The sequence below is a fragment of the Rhamphochromis sp. 'chilingali' genome, assembly GCF_963969265.1.
Source record: "Rhamphochromis sp. 'chilingali' genome assembly, chromosome: 4".
Lineage (NCBI taxonomy): Eukaryota > Metazoa > Chordata > Actinopteri > Cichliformes > Cichlidae > Rhamphochromis > Rhamphochromis sp. 'chilingali'.
In genome coordinates, this window is record NC_137948.1 from 30,842,445 (window position 1) to 30,865,647 (window position 23,203).

General features: G+C 41.1%; 1 protein-coding gene across 1 annotated transcript in view; it reads right to left on the reverse strand.

The window, feature by feature from the left end:
- Positions 1–21,989, reverse strand: part of grin2ab (glutamate receptor, ionotropic, N-methyl D-aspartate 2A, b) — a 131,885-nt gene extending 109,896 nt beyond the window's left edge. The window contains exons 1-2 of the mRNA XM_080879312.1: positions 21,844–21,989; positions 20,860–21,066 (exon numbers count right to left, since the gene is read on the reverse strand). Coding sequence (XP_080735438.1) covers positions 20,860–21,066; positions 21,844–21,861 — 225 coding nt within the window. The 5' untranslated portion in view covers positions 21,862–21,989. The remainder of the gene's footprint in view (positions 1–20,859; positions 21,067–21,843) is intronic.
- Positions 21,990–23,203: the final 1,214 nt, after the last annotated feature.

Here is a 23,203-nt window from a genome sequence, read left to right on the forward strand (position 1 = left end):
TCCAGACCTTTTGAATCTCTGCCCACCTCTCAGATTTGTTCGGTCATTTATTAAAGGATGATTTTGTGCAGAATGATTAGCTGATTCTGCCAGTTGGAGGAAAAGCGCTGAGGTCAAGCTGCACCAAAAAGGAGATGATGCATTTCAGCCCGTTTATCCTCAAAGAGCAAGCAAGATAAATAACAGGTGGGTGAGATCAATGCGCCTCCAAGAACTGAAAGTCAGCATGCGGACATGGTGAATCAGCATATCAGTTTGTCAACTGGAAATGACACTGACGGGCTGGTGCTTCTAGTGGTGGGTCGTTTGCTTTAAAACGTGGAATCAGTTAATGCATTTCAAGAGTAATTATAAGCCAAACAACTCTAAGTGGTCCACACATCCACATGCTGCATCTTTTGTGAAAACAGAAAGGAAGAAGCAGTCGAACATTGTGCAGATTTTCAATAGAGCTGTTAATCAATGCTCTGGGCTCTTACAAAGACCTTAAAATGCAAACTTCAAGCAGCACAAAACAAACCAGTCAGCGTCACTGAATGCTCCGAGGCATGTTGGCAGCTCTCAGCTTCTTGGGCTTTCATCGGGGGACTGAGCATGTCATTTTCAATTAAAAACAGTCCTTATAGTACTTGTAAGTGCACCCAGCCAATTTTACAATTACTTCAACATATGAGGAGACTAGATAGTGCGTCCTAATAAATTTGAATGCAGTGTTAATGTGGTGTGGCTGGTCTTGTTTTAATTTTTTTGTACGTATGTTTGTATGTGTGTATATTCTGTGCAAAATGTTTTTACAGACACAAATCAGCAGATGCTACCATGAGAGCAGGTTTCAGGAGTTCGGCAGGTGTCAAGTCATTGTGTCTGTTTGTATGTGCACAGACACTGTCAACACAATGAAGTGCAAAACTTCATGGGTGTGTAGCTCCAAACAGCCCACTGAATTCAGGTGTGCTAGTCTGTGAAATTTCTTCCCTCCTAGATTTTCCACGACTAACTATAACTGGTTATATTGCAAAGTGGAAGGATCCACAGCAGCACAGACCACAAAGTGGCAGATTGCATAAAGTTAAAGTCCATAAAAAGTATGAAAAAGTCACCAACGCTCTGCTGAATAAATATCTGCAGACCTCCAAGCCTTCTCTGGTGTTAACATCAGCGCAATCACTGTGTGTCCCGGGAGCTTCATGGCATGTTTTTCCATGGCTGAGCAGCTCCTGTTAGTGTAATGTGTAGGTGTCCCAGTGCTTTTGTCCGTGTAGTATAGCTGTGTCCATCTTAATGAAGGTTCTTATTTTGCAGTTAAAGCAGCATGGAAGGGTTTCTGACATTATTGGTTAAGAGGAACTGAAAATTCTTCTTGTTCCTTTTTTAAATTAACATCATAGAAAAGTCAAACATCAAATCCACAAGCACGGATATAGTGCACCAGGTTGACCCACATGCTTTTAGGCTATTACAGAGGTTTGGTTTCAAATCTACGTTCATGTTTTCCCTGCTTTCCTGTCTTCTCTACACTGTTCAACCTCAATAAAGACTAAAAAGCCCCCCAAAAGACCAAGTCCACATTCAAGGGGAACCTGTACATTTAATCCAAGTATCTTCTGTCACTCACCACAGAATGTCTAACTTAGGGTCAGACATTATTATCTATAATGAAACGCCTTCTTGATTTTGTAACTGAGTATGGCTGTCGATAGCTCAGGTTCTTTGAGTTGAAGAATGAATGAGCGCAATCAGACTCCTTTCACATGGTCGTGTTTGAAGAACAGAAACATCTGAAGCAGGGGGGAAAATCTCATTTAACTTCATAGACTGCATGTACTCCAATTTCATCTTAAGTAGGCTGGACCATTACAGCTATTGCTTAATAACATGCATAAAAAAAGAGCTCCAACTTTCAGTGTTACAAAGTTTAACTACAGATTCAGTCCCTGAGATGTCTGAATTAAAAATTTATTTGGCTGCCACAGCTACCCATCACCTTCCTAGCAGATGCAGCTATGGTATAAGATAATCCTATGTGATTACATTATTTTTAAAAACACTTGATCTCTGACCTTGATCTTAAGGTCAAGGACACTGAGATTCCTTTGGTATCCAGTTGAAAATCCTGAGTGAGTTTTTCTCAAGTTAATTGTCAGTTGTTCACACCCCCCTCTTGGCAGCCTGACAAAGAATGACAACAATGCCCCATCAGCTCCTTATGGCTGAGGGGTTAACAGTGTAATTGTAAGCATGATGCTGGTCTTATTTTTTCCATATTATAAAGAAATGCTGCTGTATGAAATCGGGCTAATCGGGTTTATACTGTTAGAAATAAAGAAAAACAGGACTTTATCCTGTAATTAAACAACACAATTTACCTGTGAATTCACAGAATTTTACAAATATTCTATTGTACATGGTGAAAAAGGCATGTTTTTGTTATCTAATTTAAACTAAGTTTATCTTTTTTAAAAAGCTGTCATTTTTACTAAGGCAGTCTCAGTGTTATGTCTTTGTCAGCAAGAAGACTGTAAAAACTGCTGAAATTACAATAAAAGGTCCACAATTTATGCTCTCTTATTTAAAATATTCAGGTTTTCCAAAGTCATTGAGTGGGCTGCATTGGACCCTTTGGTGAGATGGTTCTGACTTGTAGGGCTGTATGTTTGACACCCGATCTAAAGTAAAGCTGTCAGTAAAATCACACAGTCATTTATTCATAGAGAAATTTCATATTTTACAATCTTACATTTTATAAATCTCAGAGAAAATGGTCAGGAAAACAAATTAAACTAAAAATTACTGAATTAAATCAAAATCATCCCAGAACAAAAATAACACATTTAAGTGCACAGCACAACACTTAGATGACACGGCTTCACATTTCCACAGGTGCAGTGCATCACCTGTGAATAATCTTAATACATCTTTGCTTTCAAATTACACATTTCGATGTGATTCTCCTGACCTTCGATTGCCGCGGTTCATTTTTCCAGGGGTTGTCGTGCGTTTGCTAAAGTACGGCGTGTATCATTATCCACCCACCAGACACTAAATTGCAAAACAAAAATGTTTGCTGTCTTGATTTGATGGCAGAATATGGTGGAAAGAGCTTGTTTGAAATATCACACTTTTATTTGTTTAACATTGACACGAGTTCCAAGTGCCTTCCTGCTTGTCCTCGATAAAAACGGCTGCCTGCTGCCTGCTCCCCTCTAGACGCAGTCTTTTAACAGCCCAACAGCCTTATCCCACATCAAAATTTCAGTAACTCTGAGAAATGTGTGCTCATCTGTTAGAGGTGCAGACTTTCAGCCAATTCTTTTAGTCCTCTTTTTTTATGTCACTGTTGTATGTGCGGATATATGTGGTATATGTTAACTCTGCATGACTTCTGTCATTTATATTTCATTGCTGATAAATATGAAAAAACAAGCACAATGCCAAACACCAAAAAGGACATTCTGTCTAATTCATAAGGGGCCTGCACTTGTTCTCTTTGTTACTGTGTTTGTGGCTATGACTATATGCTGTGTGAGTTTGACTTTGAGGGCATTTGTGTTTCTGTGCAGCACCGTGTCAAGAAAGAGACAGGTAAGAAAGACGCAGCCCCTATGGAGGAGACTAAAAGGCAAAAGGTGAGACAAGATGAGGGAGGAAAGAAAGGGAAAATAAAGTTATTATGAAAGTGTGCCAAGGTGCAGAAATGTAGTCTTTGAGGCTCGATGCTGTCTGAGAGATGGAGAGAGGACTTATTATAAGGTAACATTAACTCTCATCTAGGATTCTGTATTTGGGATGCATGAAGTCTGACTGTGATTGTTTTGGTTTGTTTTTTTTAGTTCCAGAACTAATTAGTTTACATGTCAGAATTCTTTGCATATGTCTGAAGCAGCTGCCAGTCAAAGTTAATTAATTAAAATGGTCATGTAAAAAGTGTGTCTGACCCAAAATTGTAAGAACAGCAGGGTTACAAGAACACTGCGCAGCGTGCTGAGCTGGGACTGGCCCGCTCTTATGAATATACAATGAGATTTTTTCTAGATATCAATTATTGAAAAGGACCTGAAACATTAAAATGACACAGGACAGTTGTAGACAATCATTGCCTTGTTAGACAATCTGATGTAATGATGGAATAAATTCACGCTTTAATTTTTAACCAAAAAACGAACGTGCTCTCGTTTTCATGCATGACAAGTGCGCCAATCTCTTACACGATCCATTATTGATGAAAGCAAAGACATTTATTAATCCGCAGAATGCCGTAATGTCTAAAGAACATTACTCTGTACAAAGTTGAGAAAGTGACTGATTTCAGCAGAGCAGATTCATGCATGTAGAACGTTGTTTAGTGATTATCTGTGGACGAATGACAGAGCCGAGACACGTGTGTAATCAGTACCGTTGTAGAAGTATTTTTGCAAGATTAATCATAACCTAACAGGGTCAATGTAAATAAACTTAGTGTACAGGTAGGGCCTTGGTAAAGGTAGAAATCCCTACCTTGTGGTATGAATCTGACTCCCTATTCCTGAATTTCCAAACTTGAGAGCATTGACCTTGGCAGAACGTGCACTCTCCAATAGTTTTTCCAGTTATTTGATTTGGGGATAATTTGGGACTAACTTGGCAGGTGTGCGTATGTGCTGTAACGGCATTTAAAAATCAAAGGTTTTGTTTATCGCTACAAAACGATGAAAAATGATCCAGGCAGCTTGTACTTTTCACTTCCATGCCCCCGTCAGAGACACTCATCATGGTCTAAATGTGCTGCAAATTTTAAAAGCTCCAGGTCAGAATCACTTCTCTTTAAAAATCATGATAGTAATCTTATCAATATGAACCTGATCCAGTTCTTAGTTCCTCAATATCAAATACAGTGCTTAACAGAAACTGAATCAAAACAATATTTTTAATGCTAAAATATAATTATTTTTGTTATCAATTCATTTTCAAATGTTTTACAAAAACAGAAACCTTACGATCACATTGCATTTTTTAATTTACATTTCTAAAAAGAAAAATGTATTTTACTGGCTGAATGTTACGCTTAGTTGTTTTCTGACTTCTCGTAGGTCCAGTGTTTCCCCTCAATGGTTTGTGCAAAAATATGTTTCCTCCCTTGAGATGCTTTGCTCGGCCTTTACTGCTGCACACCTTCAGTAGCTGCTTGTTAACCTGACATCCATACATGGCAATGCCCTAACATTACTTCCACCATGTTTGACAGATGATGCATTATGCTTTGGATCATGAGCTGTTTGTTTCCTTCTCTGTGGTTTTCTCTTTTCATCATTCTGGTCTTGGTTTCATCTGTCCAAGGACATTTTTTCTGGGCAGGTTCACATCTCAACTGTTCTCACTGTTCGAAAACTTCTGGAGCGAACTGTGCCGAAGAAGCCACAGTACTTCTAATCAGAGCAGTAGTGGCCGTTTTCCCAAAATGTCACCATAAACACTGTAATACTTGCACAAGCTCTGAAAACAGATGGGAACGTGCTTCAGATTTGGCACTGGAAATCAGTTTGTGGCAGCTCAGACAGCGCGAAGGACGCTGCATAATGTCAACATCTATGGATGCATCCAAGGAAAAAAACTCAAACTCTAGCTTACTCTTTGGCAACAAACTCCAAGATTAAATTTTGCTTAAGAACACGAAGAGACATCTGATGAATGCATTCTTTGATCAGATATGACAAAGATAAATTAATTTTGCTGATGTGGAGTCCCACACGTTTGACGTGAACCTAATCGGGACTACCAAACTGAATTCTTAGTGCCTACAGAGAAGCACAGAGGCTGGAGTGTGATTTTAACGGGCTTTATGAGTGCAGTCTCCAGAAGTCTGGCAGGTAAGGAATTTTCCAGCGTTAGTGATCAAACCCACGTTGCCAAAACCACACAGGAGGTTTCTTTAAGACCAACAGTTGGAAAAGCTATGACCTGACCAAGGGTGAGTCTGAATACATAAGGCGCCTTAAAGGAACGAGCAGATATTAGAAAATTACAAACATAAGGATTAAATCCATCATTAAGGACACAGAACGTACTGAAAAAACAAAAGACTTAATCTTTGTTGTGAAATTATACTTTGGAGACTGTTTTTTAATCATAGCCAATCAAAGCTCTTACATAAGAGCAAATAACCAAGCAAACCTCAGGAGTAATGTAATTATGTAAGGTGACACAATTTTGAGTCATTGGGCAATGAAGTGATATTGCAGAGTGATGTACGCACTTCTGTTTTATACATAGAGAAGATCTAGTGTGTGTTTGAATGCGATGGACAGCTGAAACCTGCAACCTTACACATTCGGCATCTGAAATATTGTGATGTGAAATAATACATTTGATGACAGACTCCGACATGAAATCAATCCCTGATCATGCGTGTTTGAGCACGGGAGCCTGGTCAGCATATGGTTTTTGATGTGCTGCTCATTGCTGTTAAAAACTACACTTGGCAGAAGGCGACAGAGGCTTCAAATATTCCCACATCACCAGATGCACTGTCTGGCTGAGACAGCACCTGTCGCCGGCGCAGAAGGGAGCATTATACCTGGCGTAATATATTTTGGATGATCTGTGGCTGTATTGGGAATATTTTTGGCCTGTGCATCCTGCTGCCTGGCAGAGTTCTCAACAAGATCATGTTGAGGGAGGAAAAAAGGAATGAAAACTGACTGGACGTGACACACTATATCATGGAGTGATCAAGGTCCTATTCATGGGGAAAGCTGGTAAAAATGACAGCATCTCCAAGATTTTCAGGAAAGTAACAGCATCATTTTATTTGATGATGCCTTAAAAACTTCATCGCATTTACCAAGATGCATCTCAGCTGCTCCACTGACCATTTCTTTTTAATACACCACATCATCAGGAGGGCAGAATCAATCGGGCAGTGTCATACTCCCAGACATTTGATTACCATGTTATATTTTATGGGCATGTATTAGTATGCAAATGTGTTTTGGATTGGGAAACCAATTGCTGGTAATGCTTTTGCTCACATATTTATCAAATCAGCGTGTTTGTATCTTCAAGGTAAGAAGTGGACTTTTGAAAAACTGCTCCACTGGGTTGTTAGCATTAAATTACGCTAACTGCTTAAATCAAAGTGTGGTTTTTATTAAAAAGCAATCACCCCCCTCCCCCTTTGCAGATTTATTGTTTGTTTTACAGTTACATAATTAAAGCAATAATTATTTTTGTGCAGGACTTTCAGAGCTGCACTGCCCTCCACACGGCTTGAATAACACAAAAGAATCAACAGCAGAATCAATAAAAACAGAGTTGGTGCTCCAGGAAGTCTCTTAGGTGCCATGTTTGTACAAATTGGAGAGAAGAGAGGCCTCTGACTGAGGCGAAAAAACACAAAGCAACAGCTGACTACATGAGAATACATAACACCATGGATGACTTTAAGCAAATCAATAATAGATAAAAGAGCCTAAATTTTGAAAGCATTTCTTTTCTTGACAGAAACAAGTACAAACAGGTCCTCCCCGACATGGGAAATTAGGTTTTTTTTAATAGTTTTCTGATGAAAGTGCAAATATCTGTGCATAACACCGTAGGTATGCCCCCTGGGTGTCCATTGATACTTTGAGAATTTACTTCTATTCACGCCATCAAAAGATTTGAACTCCAGCTCCATTTGCATGGTGAGGTATCATGTCAGGGTCCTGGGACTGGGCGACCCAGGATCCCTGAGCAGTTATGTATTATATTATTATTATTATTATTATTATTATTATTATTATATGTATTTTGGTATTGCTGCTGCTCTCCTCCATGATTGTAGATGTGAGTGTGTGTGTTTATGTCTGCGGGGATGCTTGGAGGATGGAGCTCAGCCACCTGCAGGCCTGAGGGGTGTGGCCCTGCGGAAGGACTGGCCACACCCGAAGCCACACACCTGCCGCTGATCAGGGCTCGTCGGGGGAGCTACTTAGGAGAGTCTTGGAGCTCCCACCGACGCGGGATCATTGCTTGAGACTCCACGTTAGTCGTCCCATTGAATTGAGTTAATGTGTGTAAGTGTATGCCCGCGGTTATTTGTGTCCTGACGGCTGCGTCTATTGTTTCCCGCAGGAGGAGCGTGGAAGGCACGAAGAGCAGCGAGCACCGGGGGGTGCTGACACGGGAGCGGAGAGCACAGAGACACGAACTATTCACGCAGAGACACGACACGGGAGTCTGGGAGAACACGGGGATTTATTGTTGTTTTTGTTCCACTCTGTAAATAAACACACTGCTTGAACTTTGAGCTCCGCGCCTGGGTCCTCCTTCCCCACATCCCCACGGTCTGCCAGCCAGACCGTGACATATCATCGCTCTGATCTCTGGAGGGACATATGCCCTATTCAGACATGAGATACGTAATCCTGCCGCTTTCATCGCTCTGATAATGTGACAGTTTTCTGTCATTCAGGTCACTTTTATACTCCTCACGTCCTTTTAATGTTGCTGTTTTCTGGCAGAGACATTTTATAAGGAGGAGGAGACCGGGCGCTCTGCAAGAACGTGACATGCTAAAGATGGCGGTTTTCCTGCCCTTCTTCTAAAAAAAAAAAAAAAAAAAGACAATCAACGGCCCAGATAGGAACATTTATTGGCCACTCATATAGCTGACCTGATGCATGGCAGATGCAATTCGCAAATCATCATCACAGGAAAGATAGGTAGGTAAATGTACTTGCCTACTTTGTTTTGGCTTACTGTCTCCATAACACGACTGCTGGTATATTGGACATTCCCATGAGAGGGAGACGGAGAGAGAGAGAGACAATCATGCTGGGTGTGTTATGTTTTGCCATATGAGCAAAAGATTTGGTGCACTGATAACGCGCACTGTCAGCACCTAATGAAGTTTACCAGACTTTCTTTGCTGTTGTCACTGACAGCAGAGTCAATATGTTTGTGCAGCAGCTGCCCCCACTCCTGGATTGGGAATTACAAAAATGCATCACAGAGGATTTTTTTAATCATACTGCAAATTAGAAGCAGAGCTGATTAAATACCGGAGCCACGTATAGTTGACATTTTGTCTGCCTATCAGTTAACACGATGGCATGCAGTTCAGGCCTCTGATATGTCAAAGTTAAGAGATCAGACGCAGCTAGTTCTCATAGTCATTCAAATACAGCTCTGATATGTTCACATGTAAAAGAGGGCATGTCTGAAAGTCCACTGTGTGACTGGAGGTCGTGGCAAAACATTTGTCATACACACTCAGTTCCTGGTATCCATATTTTTATTCAGGATTCTTTTAGAAGTGAGTCTTTTTCTTCTGCCTCCAAAATCAAACAGGTGAAAAGGTAATGACAGAATATTGGTCCAAAAATTTGAAAGATCTCCTAAATTTTCCCTCTTTTAGCTGTGCCAAAGAAACAATAATGTTATAGATAAATAATTCCATGTGACACCTTTCTCAGCAACTGTTCATGATTGTCAATTCCCTTAATGCTTAATATAGTGTCTCTATGCTGCAGAAACTGAAAGATCCACCCCTCTGTGTTGAGTCCAAGAAAATCTGTCTTACTTTAACATAATAACGCGCAGATTTAAAACCACTTTAAGTGATGTGACTACAGCAATTGCCAGTATTTTTGTGCTAAACTGAGTAAAAAATCATCACAAAAACCCCAGTTAAAGAATCTTAATGTGATAACTGAACCATAAATGTTTTTTCTTGAGTAAATAAACAGGTTTTTCCTGCACTGAGGTTTTATTTCAAAATTTAATTAGAGGAAAAACCCCTTTGAGATGCACCATGTAATTTTTTAAACAGGGTCCTCAGACGCAAAACTTATTAAAAATTAAAAATAATTTAAACAATAACAAAAACAAAAATTACATGCATAAATAATGATGCTAATTAATTAAACAGTCTAATAACACAAAAATAACTAACAGCAAAATCAGCAAGGTCATACACAGGAGGGCTCTCCACCATACAAACCGAACTACCTAACAGATCAGCCACAAGTGATATCCAGTCAGTTTAAAGTCAAAAACTGAAATTCTGAAGTACTAAAAGAACAATCAGTTCAGTTCCACCAAAGTCCTAGTCACACAGTTAAGTACATATGATGACTGAACTAAAAGGAGGTTTTAATAAATACAAACTGTATTTATAAACGATGGATGCATCCACCATGACATGATCCCATGTTTCTCGATTGACTCATTTAGGGTGCTTCGAAACCTCAAGTGGCTTGGAATATTAACCATTACTATTTTGGTGTTTTGGAGACATATTTGGATGAACCAAACTATTCATTTGTGCTAGCTAACATAGCTATAAAAGTGCATCCACACTCACAGAAACCTGCTAATTAATGCAAAAATAAAATGCTGATATTGTTGAAAGCACTTACTTCTCCAAAGGTTTGTTTTTACAGTTAACTGCACAGCAAGTCACAGAAAATTACACCACAGTCCAATTAATATAGTCCTTATTTGTAGAAAAAAAAGATTAATCACAAAAAAGAAAAATAGTAATTGAAAACTAGGGCTAATGACAGGCCAATGGATAAGGATTAAGGCCTGATTAATATTAGCCATCTGCTGATATATCAGTGTTTAACAGCTGATGCATGAAAAAACGAGAGGGAGAAACACCCTTCAAACACATTATGTGTTGATATTGCACAGTTGGTCCACCAGCGGGCACTCTGCAACTTGTTACCCTGTTGGCAGTACCTGATTGGAGCAGCACAAACAGACCCAAGTGTGCTGATTGGAGCATAAACAGGTTTTCCACAACTTTTTGTGACAATAAAACAACATTACTTTTAAACTGCATTTTCATATTATCTTAGTAAGAAATATAACTACATATAACACATGTTAGGGAAATCTGCTGGTGTCTCTGAAAGAATATTGCACTTTTAACTCACCAGAAATCATGATTATCAGCAATTTCCTTGCATCTTCAGACTTATTCCAGTCTATTGCCATAATTTCAGCAACTAAAATATCAAGATTCATATTTTTAACTCTGCCTCATGCATATTGGAAGATGTTGGATTTTAATATTCCAAACACAGAAGAGAATAGAGTGGTCACTGAAAACGATCAAAAAGCATGTCTGAATTATTAATCTGTAAACAACATGGAAAATTGGAACATTATGTTGGAAGACATGGAAGATTATGATTTCAGTAAGTCTAAGATTAAGTTACATTTATGCAGTCAAATGCATTTTTATCAAATAGACAGGCGGAAAGTCAGTCATGGGCAATATACATTTAGTAATGCGTTAGGTTTGTTTTAAATAAAATGTATCATAAAAAATGTGACGACATCAGTCTAGAGGTGACATATGCCAGCCTCCAGCCCCCTGAAGTGCATAAACTAAAAATAGCACAAAGACAAGACGAGCAGACTTGAGTACAGATTGTTCACATTTTCTTTTCAGCAGTCCTAGAAAGTCAATAATCCAGATCAGCAGGCTGACTCATTTACTTGAGGCTAGAATTTACAGTTTGAAAACTCCAGATCTAAAAAATGTATGCTGTAGTGACGCTACACTGTATACAAGATAGAACAGGGAAAAAGCTCAGCAATGACGAGGAATAAGATAAAGCAGGCACAGTAACAGACTGTTCATGTCAGCAGATCAAACGGTTAACTAAATTTAACTTAATGGATCCTAAAACAAAACATAAGAGGAAAAAAACAGACATACACAACATTTTTCATTCAAAGAAACTTCAAAATCAGATACTCTGATTACACTGTGAGAGAAGGGTATTGTGCATTTCATTGTGGAGATTATAGTAAAAATTCAAAAAGAAAAAAAGACCGTTTCTTCAAGGTAATGGAAAAGTCAGGGATTGCCATCATCACCATGGATGGATAAAGCACGGACTATTTTAACCTGAGGTCATGAAATTTCCTGTAATGGAACCATTTTCCCCTTTCCTTGAAGTGAAGAAACTGTACCAGTGTTGGTAATGGGCGAGCTCTAGCCTACAGCGTTCGATACTGTTGACCATAATATCCTATTAGAGCGATTAGAACATGCTGTAGGTATTACAGGTACTGCACTGCAGTGGTTTGTATCATATCTATCTAATAGACTCCAATTTGTGCATGTAAATGGAGAGTCCTCTTCACACACTGAGGTTAATTATGGAGTTCCACAGGGTTCAGTGCTAGGACCAATTCTGTTTACATTATACATGCTTCCCTTAGGCAGCATCATTAGAAGACATAGCATACATTTTCACTGCTATGCAGATGACACCCAGCTCTATCTGTCCATGAAGCCAGATAACACACACCAATTAGTTAAACTGCAGGAATGTCTTAAAGACATAAAGACCTGGATGGCCGCTAACTTTCTGCTTCTTAATTCAGATAAAACTGAGGTTATTTTACTCGGCCCTGAAAAGCTTAGAAATATGGTATCTAACCAGATTCTTACTCTGGATGGCATTACCTTGGCCTCCAGCAACGCTGTGAGGAACCTTGGACGCACATATTAAACAAATATGTAAGACTGCTTTCTTCCATTTGTGCAACATCTCTAAAATTAGAAATATCCTGTCTCAGAGTGACGCTGAAAAACTAGTTCATGCATTTATTACTCCCAGGCTGGACTACTGTAATTCTTTATTATCAGGATGTCCAAAACACTCACTGAAAAGCCTTCAGCTGATCCAAAATGCTGCAGCAAGAGTGCTGACAGGGACTAGAAAGAGAGAGCATATTTCTCCTGTTTTGGCTTCCCTTCATTGGCTTCCTGTTAAATCCAGAATTTAATTCAAAATCCTGCTCCTCACATACAAGGTCTTAAATAATCAGGCCCCATCTTATCTTAATGACCTTGTAGTACCATATCACCCTATTAGAGCACTTCGCTCTCGCTCTGCAGGCCTACTTGTTGTTCCTAGAGTATTTAAAAGTAGAATGGGAGGGAGAGCCTTCAGTTTTCAGGCCCCTCTTCTGTGGAACCAGCTTCCAGTTTGGATTCTGGAGACAGACACTATCTCTACTTTTAAGATTAGGCTTAAAACTTTCCTTTTTGCTAAAGCATATAGTTAGGGTTGGACCAGGTGACCCTGAATCCTCCCTTAGTTATGCTGCAATAGACGTAGACTGCCGAGGGATTCCCATGATGCATTGAGTTTTTCCTTTCCAGTCACCTTTCTCACTCACTATGTATTAATAGACCTCTCTGCTTTGAATCATATCTGTTATTAACCTCTGTCTCTCTTCCACAGCATGTCTTTATCCTGTCTTCCTTCTCTCACCCCAACCGGTCGCAGCAGATGGCCGTCCCTCCCTGAGCCTGGTTCTGCTGGAGGTTTCTTCCTGTTAAAAGGGAGTTTTTCCTTCCCACTGTCGCCAAAGTGCTTGCTCATAGGGGGTCATATGATTCTTGGGTTTTTCTCTGTATCTATTAAGCGCCTTGAGGCGACTTTTGTTGTGATTTGCCGCTATATAAATAAAATTGAATTGAATTGAATTGAAATTCCCCCATATTTTCATACCAGGCACATCTTCTAGCTGGGATTCCTCCATTGGTGTCCACATATTCTATAAAATAGTTTAGATAATGTTCCTAAACGTCTTTTGAGTTTTGAATCTGATATTCTTTCAAGTTCTACTCTGATAGTGTTAAATTCTTGTTATGTCAGTTTGTACTGGTGGCCCATTTCCATCATCAGATTGTAATTTTCTGCTGGGCTGGGGAACCGACTGTATGGCACCAAGTAAGCTTCATTTGTTCATGAAGATGCTCAGTCTTATTTGTGTTAACTCTCTGTTGTACTTCCGACAGATGTACCCACATTTTAATCACCAGTACTTAAATGTTACTATCATTATAGATTTGATTTGCTGTAAAGGATCCAAAATTGTTTTAAGAGAAACCTCATACAGGTCCGCTGTGAAAAATTCATTCCAAAAAACTGCCAGTCTACAGCTCAAACAACCATATTTGATGAAGCATCTGCATCACATGACAGCAGCCGATGTGTTTTCTTGTGTTTCAGCCCAAACGACAGGAAAATTACAAACACAGACATGATAAGAAGTTATAATAAAAGAGCAATTCAAATCCCTTTCAAAAGTCTTTAATAACAAATGATCAAACAACTGCTGAACAAGCTGCCTTTGACGTTCCAGTCAGCTCGCTTCAACACACGCTGGATTGGACAGCAGGCAGCAGCCAAACGAGATAGTTATTAGGTTTTTACTGTGCCCAAATGCTCCCAGTATAAAGTATAAAAGTCGTAGGTTTACAGCTGTGTTGAGTTGCCCTCTATCCAGGGTCACTCTGAGTCTGAGGACAAACCTTGTTAAGCTAGCAAAACAGGTGGTGCTCAGAAGTGCCACACAGGCTTTTTTTGTTTGATACACACGGAACGAGGGTTTCATTTCAGCTAAAGTCACCTCACCAAACTGTCTGGTAAAGAAAGTTAAGCACGTGCTCAGAAACAAAACGAAACATTTGTGGGCTGCAATTCTCGAATCTTTTTAGAAGCTTATTTCTTGTGTACGCATGAAACAAGCCTTAAAAGAAAACCCTCAGTGATGTGTGTGTGTGTGTGTGTGTGTGTGTGTGTGTGTGTGTGTGTGTGTGTGTGTGTGTGTGTGTGTGTGTGTGTGTGTGTGTGTGTGTGTGTGTTTAACTCTAATTATATTTACTGAAGTAAGGAAGAAATAATATGGGGAAGAAAATAAAGCCATGTTACTTGGGCTAAAGCTGATTGATAAAATTCCTTATGGACTTAACATCATTGGCACAGTTAGTGCTGTGCACACAGCGCCAGCCTTTCCTTTTTGTAGCTGTAGCTGCTGGGTTTTCTAGAGAATTACATTTACTATTTTTTTATACATTGCCTTTTGCCAATAGAAAGACGGTGCTGCAGTAAAAAAAAAAAAGTGTGTGTGGCTCCATAATACCATTGTCTAAAGAAAGCCCTACTGTGCATGTGTTATCTCCTCTGGTTTAATAATGTCTGATTCATTGTAAAAATGTCTTAATCATCTCAGTCACACATTGAGCTAATTGTGCCATAACATATGTAAGGCATGAAACTGTGAGAGCAGGAACTACATTTCATGGAATTAGAGAGACTTCAGCTACACACCAATCTGTGTTAGAGACAAAAAAAGTGATGACGTAATGCTGATACCTTTATGTGAATGATCTGGTCCTCGTAGCCATGAAAAACTGAATCAAATTGGATTTAAAAAGCTAAAGAATGTCTTAACTAGGACAGTGTTATATCAGTCTCAACCAAAATCTGGTGTCTGTAAAAGCATAAAATTGGAATATGGGTTTTGGGTGTTAAGTTGGCCGAAATGACAGAGCCAGGCTGGCCGCACTTAGGCACCTCCTAAGCCTCTTTCTCAGCCTAGGAAAAAAAAACCTTCAGTGACAAAGTGTAAGAGGCATCATTTAAGGTAACAACCCGGCCTCCTAGGAATCTGGATTCTTCTCAGAGCCACATGTTGTGCCTAATACTAATCAAGCTAATTCTAAAGCACAGCATTCAAATAGGCACATAAGGGGGAGGTTACAATCCAAAATGAAACTTCCACCATCTTGAAAGCCTTAAGCTTTCAATTGAAAGATTAATACTGACATCAAAGGGGAGCAATCTGTCCACATCCATTTATTTAAATATATATTTTCAGAAAAAAGCCTGCTATCAGTATTGAGGATTAACTATTTTGAAGGAACATTGTCAATTCACAGTAACCCCAATCAGTAGTTTTATAATAATTATGGATATAATAAAATTATAGGTATTGATCCTCCTGCACTACACTGCAGCAGATCCTCTTGGCAATATGACTTTTATGTTTTATTTTTGTTTTTACCCATCCGTGTTTTGGGAAGGTCTCTCCACTCATCAACTAGATTTCCAGCGAGAACAGGCAGTTTGATGTTTGTTTTTTTCAGTAAAAACATCAGATAAATCCAGTAAGTGCTCTCAGCCTCGCGGTAGTGACTCTAACTAGTGCCATATACAGTGTGTTTCGCTAGGGAGTTAGTGTAATTGAAAACAGTCATTAAAAAGGGAGCATTCTTACTTCATTAAGTAGCTGGAGGCACCTCTCAACATGAACGTTTATGTTGATCCATGCCTGCTGGATTTCTTAATAAGCAATTGTTTGCTAACATGTCCACTATAACATTGGAAGGTGCTAATTTATTAATATTGTTTTTGCAGAAATTTATGCTATGGGCAAGTACACCCCCGTCTCCCAAAATTAACGCTGCTTTAACAATACGTTTTACTTATCAGCCAGTTTCAGGTCCTTGAACAAAGACTGTATATAAAAGATGCGCATAGCCATTGCCATCCCTCATTGGTTAGTAAAGTCCTGTCTTTGGGTGAAGTCGTGAGCGAGTGAATCTGACAGAGACGCAAACACAACAGTTTTCACTTGTTTCTTCAATTTGTCCTGATGCACTTGGATTTAAATCCAGCTTCCTGTCTCTCTGTGTACCTGACCTGTCCCACTACATGATATTCACACAATAGTGTGATTCTTGTCTGTCCTTGCATGTGATTGGCCACATGCTCAGCCCTGAGCAGGAAGGGCTGAAGACTTGGCTCTGCCCAACGGAGTCGGCTCTTTTCGTGCGCTACAATCGGCTCTTAGAGTCATTTGTGAACAACACATCACTAAATGACATCATAAATTTATCAGGGAAAGAGTTTACTGAGGTCATAGATAAATGGGAAGGTCTTTTTTTTCACAAACTTCTTTTTGCAATCAAAAGAGTCGACCCCCTTAAAGCCCTTCAACACTGTCTTCCCTTTTCAGACCCAGATGTTACATCCATCTTTTATATAGAGTCTTTGGCATTGGGCTGCTTGGAGATGGTGGCCAGCAATGACAACCAAGATTCGCCTCAGATTGATAAGGGGCCTGGCAGAGCCGTTCTATTAAGACATTTTTTTACCTATTAAAAACTGTTCTGTTGAGTCTCTCCCCAGAATTGGACTCCCTTCACTTTTTACTGGGAGAGTATGACTGTTATGTTTCGCTCAGTGATAAACTGCTGAGATGTATTGACATTCCTGCAGCCCTGTCAATACAGGTCAATAAAAGTTATAAATTACTTAACATCCCACCCCTCCTTATCTCACTACAAGCTCAATATAAAATGTTAATAATAACAGATTGCTTTTCAGCTAAAACTATTTGTATGGACAAAGTGAAAATGGCATGAACCGCTGTTATAAGGTAAAGTGAATACGGCAGCATGGATGGTGTCGTTAAACCATAATGAAAAATAAAATTACTTTTATGATTTCTAATTGTATTACTGAAATGTTAATGCAGTATAGCAGTCTACATGAAGACATCTATAGAAAAAAATAAAGGAATTGAAAGGCCATTTGATGGACTATCCAGCTGGTCCCTCCATCTGCAACAGAGACATTTGGGATGAAACTGTTTTGACAGGTTTGCTGATGAAAATAGAATCATGAAATGCTAATTCTTCTCAAGATGTATAGATGGCAATTTCTTGGTTACAGCCCTATTATGCTTGTCACGTCTCTAAATCCACCCCGAAAGCACCTCTCAAGCAGGATGAAGATTATCTCGATTTCCAGCACCACAACTATCTGCCTTTGAGTCATGAAAAACACAGATACAAGTTTTGAGATTGATTAAAGGTGGGTTTTTCATTCTCAAATCCAAATCCTCGCCTGAGCAATGAGAATATGATTTATCAGGTTAAAAAACAAACAAACAAACGAAAACGCCAATTTTAAGATTTATTCCAATCCGATTTACTTAAATCCTATCCATAAAGTTCTGAAAGACTGTGCTGAAACTGGATAAGACTTATCTGAAATCTGAAGCAGATGGAAACACTTTAAAACCATTAAAAATTCACTAGAGATGTCGTGCACCAGCTATAACCATTAGGCACAGGCACATAGGCAGGTCAAACTGCCACCAGGTTCAGTTAGAATCTAAACTGTAGGGCTACAGCTTCGACTCGCAATACTGGTAACCGCAACAATGATGCAGTCATGTCTCTTATTCTTAGTTATTAATTCATATAACATTTAGAAAAATTTAGGTTAGGCGATAAATTTATCACCACTAGCAACTTTTGGGCCTATCATGTTAAAGCAGGGACTCTCACACACCAGAAAAGTGTGTTAAGGCACGCAGTGGTTCTACGAAATGGCATCTACTGTCAGCTTGATTTAAAAATGATCGGTTCAAAAACCTGTATTAGTCAAACCCTACTTAATATCACACATGGCTCACTAACTCTTTAAATGAGAGTACCAGCTGTGTTTTGATTAAATGATTAAACAGTGCACGTTTGTAAGAGGCGTTTGGGTTATTAACTTGCATCTGAGACTGCACTATCACACATCAATGTACAGAAGATCAGCAGGGGTCAAAATACTCATTATCATATGTCACTCTGTCCCTTTTACTGGAAATGGCTAAGAAAAGGAAAATGAAAACACTAATTTTCATCCTCTCAGCCCTCGGTGTAAGACGAATCTGAACTGCCATTGTATTTACAAAAAGGCACTGGCTTTTTCGTTATTCTAGGGGTGAACAAGAAAATGGGTTCAAACTGTCCGCCGCCGGGTCGCGTGTAACCAAATTTCGACCGTGGATGTTTTCTTGCGACGAGAATATCCGAAGTAACAAAGTGCAGGCCCAGCAGCAGGTTTAATTGACTTTGAAGAAAGCACTCACTCAGCAGATAACAGCTAAAAGGCCACGCCAGAGGCTCGGTGGCTGCACGTGGCTTGGCTGTTAATGTCGTAGGCAGAATTCCGACATCGAAAACCTTAAACCCACAGTTTGTCAACTTAGATAGGGACCTCCAAACAAAAACAGTGTGCACATAAGAGGATTATTTGCTGTAGCTCCTATCACGGGATATGTCATACCTACTTCTGGACAAATACAGCTACAACACAGGGCAGGAAGGTAAATAATTCCACCCACAAGTTTCCCTGGCTTTTCTTCTCCTTTGTTTTTGTTTTTTTTTTGTAAGTATCTTTGTAATTTTTCTCATAATGCTCAAGGTTGCAGTCTTGTGTGAGCACTCCTACCTAAAATCCACTAAACTGCAGGAAAAAGAGACCATATGAGTAAAAACTTAAAAATAAAAACACAGTATCTAGTACCTGAGAGGCACCAAAGCAATATTTGTACAGTTCAGTCAGTGTTATAATCAAAGAGTCAATCTTCACACAAAGCCATTCTGGTGGTATGACCACATCACAGTAAATGCACAATAATAATTGCATAGTTTTGGATCATTTCAGTATATCTCACAGTTCAACAGAGGTAAAAAAAACAAACAAAACCTCTATGTATCTTTCATGAAAAGAAAGACTTCTGCATGATCGCTCCCTGAACCTTTCCCACACTTGCAGGCATATGTAGATTTTTGGCTAAATTTGGGCTCTGACTCTAAAAATGTCTCGCACAATATTAAAAACCAAAACACAGAGCCCTGGTTGACACAGAGCAGTGTGAAGGCACACCTCCTGCAGCCCCTCTGATGCAAGAAACCTCTCCGAATCCCTGTGTAAATGTAGTACATTTGGGCTTCAGCAGAGCCATGGGGAGAGAAAGCCAGTTCCACTTAGGTGCCACCAAAATAATCCCCAAGGGGCCTGCCTTGTTACAGGCAGCACAACAACATGTTGGCACTGGCACATTAAAAAACGAGAAATTAAAATCGATTTAACTGCGGAAATCCAAAACAACAGGGCCTCACTTCTGACAGCGCTGACAAGAAGCTTAGGCGCAATGAGTTCTGATGTACTTTACCTGCTTGTCCAACAATGGAGCCGGTTCAGTGCACAGCTCAGTCAGATGCATCTCGACACATCACGTCAACACTATGTCATCCCGGAGCCCAAATGGGACTCAGAATATGGTATGCATCACATCACAGAGATTTTTAAAGGTCTTTCCTGTTTAGCTTTGTCTCAGTAGTTGGTTAATAGCAGACTGCAAAGCGATGAAAATACAAGGCCCAACTGAGCAGGAAATTCTCTCTGGAGTGATAACAACAAGACAGAAAGTGAATAGAAAAGTAGGCCTGTTATAAAATACTGTTGAGCTTTTTTAAAAGGTGCTGTGACATCACACCCAGAATTCATTGCTGCTTTGCACGAGATATTTATATTAATGAAGGTAGCAACAGCACTCGACATTCTCTGCTCCCCACTCTATTGCGTTTATGCCCTACAGAGTTGATCTCCTTTTGTGTCATCCCACTATTCAGGAAAATAGGCTACTGCTGAGCACAACATCAGTCTCTCTTCTCAGTTCTCTACAACACCACAATGAGTCTGGCGCAGCACGGATGATAATTTGCTCTAAATGATTATGATAAATGTGCATTCATTCATACATAATATTAAGTAGTCAAAATTGAGGGCATCCGTTTGCCAACAGGAACGATGGGGATCATTCATGATGAAGATTTATGGCCATTCAGGGCTATACATCCTGTCATCCTGTCACGTCACACTCCTATTTTCTTATATTTACCCCCTCCAGTGTAACATCTGTGTGTGTTTATGTGTGTGCATGTCCATGAGCGTGCGTGCGCGTTCGTGTGAAGGCCTCAGTGTCCCTGAGAAGAGGAGAAGACACTTTGTGTGTCAGACTTGGCACGCCAAGCAGGAGGAAAACGGAAGAAAATGTGTTTCTACAACGTGACTGCATTCAAAGCCTGAAAACTGTAATTTGAGATATGAATTCATTACATGGCTTCTCATCAGCAGCCGGGGGATAATGTGATGCAACAGCGCCGCTTAGCGTCGCTCGGCGCTCCGTCTAAAAGAAGAGCGTCGCTCTCTCCTTGAACGCAGCTGTCCTTACCTTCGGTGTCACAAAGCGCGGCTGCTGCGGGGTTGTGTTCGCGGAGGTTTTGCGCCTTCTTCTGCGGAGTCCGTGCGATGAATGTTGACTTGTGCTGCCGTGGTGCGAGGGCCCGTGCGGGCAGCCACCGTGACCTGTCCGTTTACTGGCATTTTGGTTCCTTCTCACGGCGTCGGTGAAACCAGAGGAAAAGTGTTCAAACTTGATCTGAAAATAAAAAAGAAAGAAACGAAAAGATACCAGATTTTAACACTGCGCCGCAAGCTCCCAGGACTTGATGACTTTGTCGCTTTTCTATAAATAGGCGCGAGCGTACAGGCAGGTGCTTATGTGAGCTATAAACAGTTTTAACCAATGTCGTTTTACTTCTCGCACCTCATTAGCATTTTAACAGTTTGAACAGCATCAAATACCAGCTAGCTGTCTGCGTGTTTTTTGTTTCCGCGCGCGTGCGTGGTTATATGTTTGTGTGAGTCGGAGCAGAAGTGCGCGCGTGCCTGCGTCTCTCTATTGGGGGATTATTGGAGGGAAAAGCTCGCCGTGACGAAAACACAAGTTCATATCATAGGTGTAGGCTACGGTGAAAAGGACGAATTAGTGCTCTCTCCCTCCGTGCGCGCGCGTGTGCTTGTATGTGTGTTTCAGAGAGAGAGAGCGGGGGGGACGACGGAGTAAAAACAGCCTGTGGCTCTTTGGCGAATATTCCCCTCACGCTCCTCTCTCCGGTGCCGGGCTTCGTTTATGTAGGGCATGCAGCAGGTTGTGTGACGAGGACTCGGACAAGCGTAAGAGCGCGGAGGAACCCGAACCAGGCACACACCACCCCGCCGCTGTTCCACTTTAAGGAGAGCTAGAGTGCGGCAGATATTAAAACCACCGGATCCCGACAAATGCCGCTCATTTTCCGCGTCTTTGGTGACAGAGTTAGTTTTGACCCAACCTAAAAAAAAATAAAATAAAAAAGAAAACACTAATTACGCTCACCCCATTCCCGTGACACATCTCACCAGGCGGCCAGGTGGAGATGACATTGCAGCCTGTTACTCCATTCGGGTGCCCTCGGCAGGAGTGGGAATCGCATACGACTCTCCGTCAGATTAATCCATCAATTTCTCCTCCATTCAATTTCCCTTCCCCAAAAAACGAAACCACACGGATAAATCCACCTGTCTGGTTCTGAAGACTTCCCCCCTCCACCGCCACCTCTCCCACCCGTAGATAGGTAGTATTCCTCTCGGTTTAGATGTCAAACGCCGTCCATTCAACGGGAGAGACGGGGTGGGGGAAAAAGCCCCCTGGCGCGCGGGGATCAGTTAGACTCTAGAATCCAAAATAACCGTTGGTTTGGGATCTCCAGCGGCAGCCCCGCGCGTTCCGCAGTGAGGGCTCGTGGACAGGTCCGCGCGCCTCCTCCTCCTCCTCCTCTCCTGTCCTCCTCCTCCTTGCGCCGCTCGCGGATTCTTGGAGACTGAAGGGGGGGATTCCGTCACAAATAACATCAAAACACACACACATACATATATATTCACACACTCTCTCTCTCTCCCTATCTTTTCTCACTTGCCCTCCCTCTCTCCCCCCTCTTCTCCTCCAACTGCTGCTGCTCCCCTCACGCGCTCTCCGACGAGCACCGCACTCCAAGCCGCCCTAAACAATTCGGAACAAGTTCAAACGGGTCGAGTTATTTTTGTAGCTTTCCGCGCCGCACGACCGAGGTGACGCTCGGCAGCCGACCGAGCCGTCCGGGCGGAGAGGAAGAAGGAAATATTCTCCCGACAGTGTCTTTACCCCGCAGCAGCCCGGCCGCCCACGCTCCGCTAGCTGAAGGTACTTACACATCAGCCTAGTTAATTAAACATATAAGGGGTAGAGGAGGCAGTGGTGAGGGGGTGCAGACTTGGGTGACTTCATCTTCCCATTATAAAAAAACGAAAAAAAAAAAAAAAAGATATGTGGGGAGTTAAGAAGGAGCGTGCTAGGGAAATTTCGCCATGTCTACCCCCCTAAGAAAAAAAGAGCGACTCCAACTTCACAGCTCGTTAAAACTGACATGTCGCTTCCTTGTCTGTCCTGGTCGTGTTTTCTCCCTCTCCGGGTCGTTCCCTTTCCCTCGTGCGTCCTCTCCCAGGCAGAAAAAAAGAAACGAAAGCGCGAGAGGGGGTATGGCGCACAGCATCATCCGTCGTTTATGGCATCACCTGGTGCCATCTCTCTAAAGCGAAGCCGCGCGCGCGTGTTTGTTCCTGGATGCCGGTGTCATTGCGCGCGCGCGCGCGTGTGTTTGTGACGACTGTCTCGGCGTCAAAGAAGTCGCCGCGTCGCGCCTCCTCTGCTCTTCAGCTGC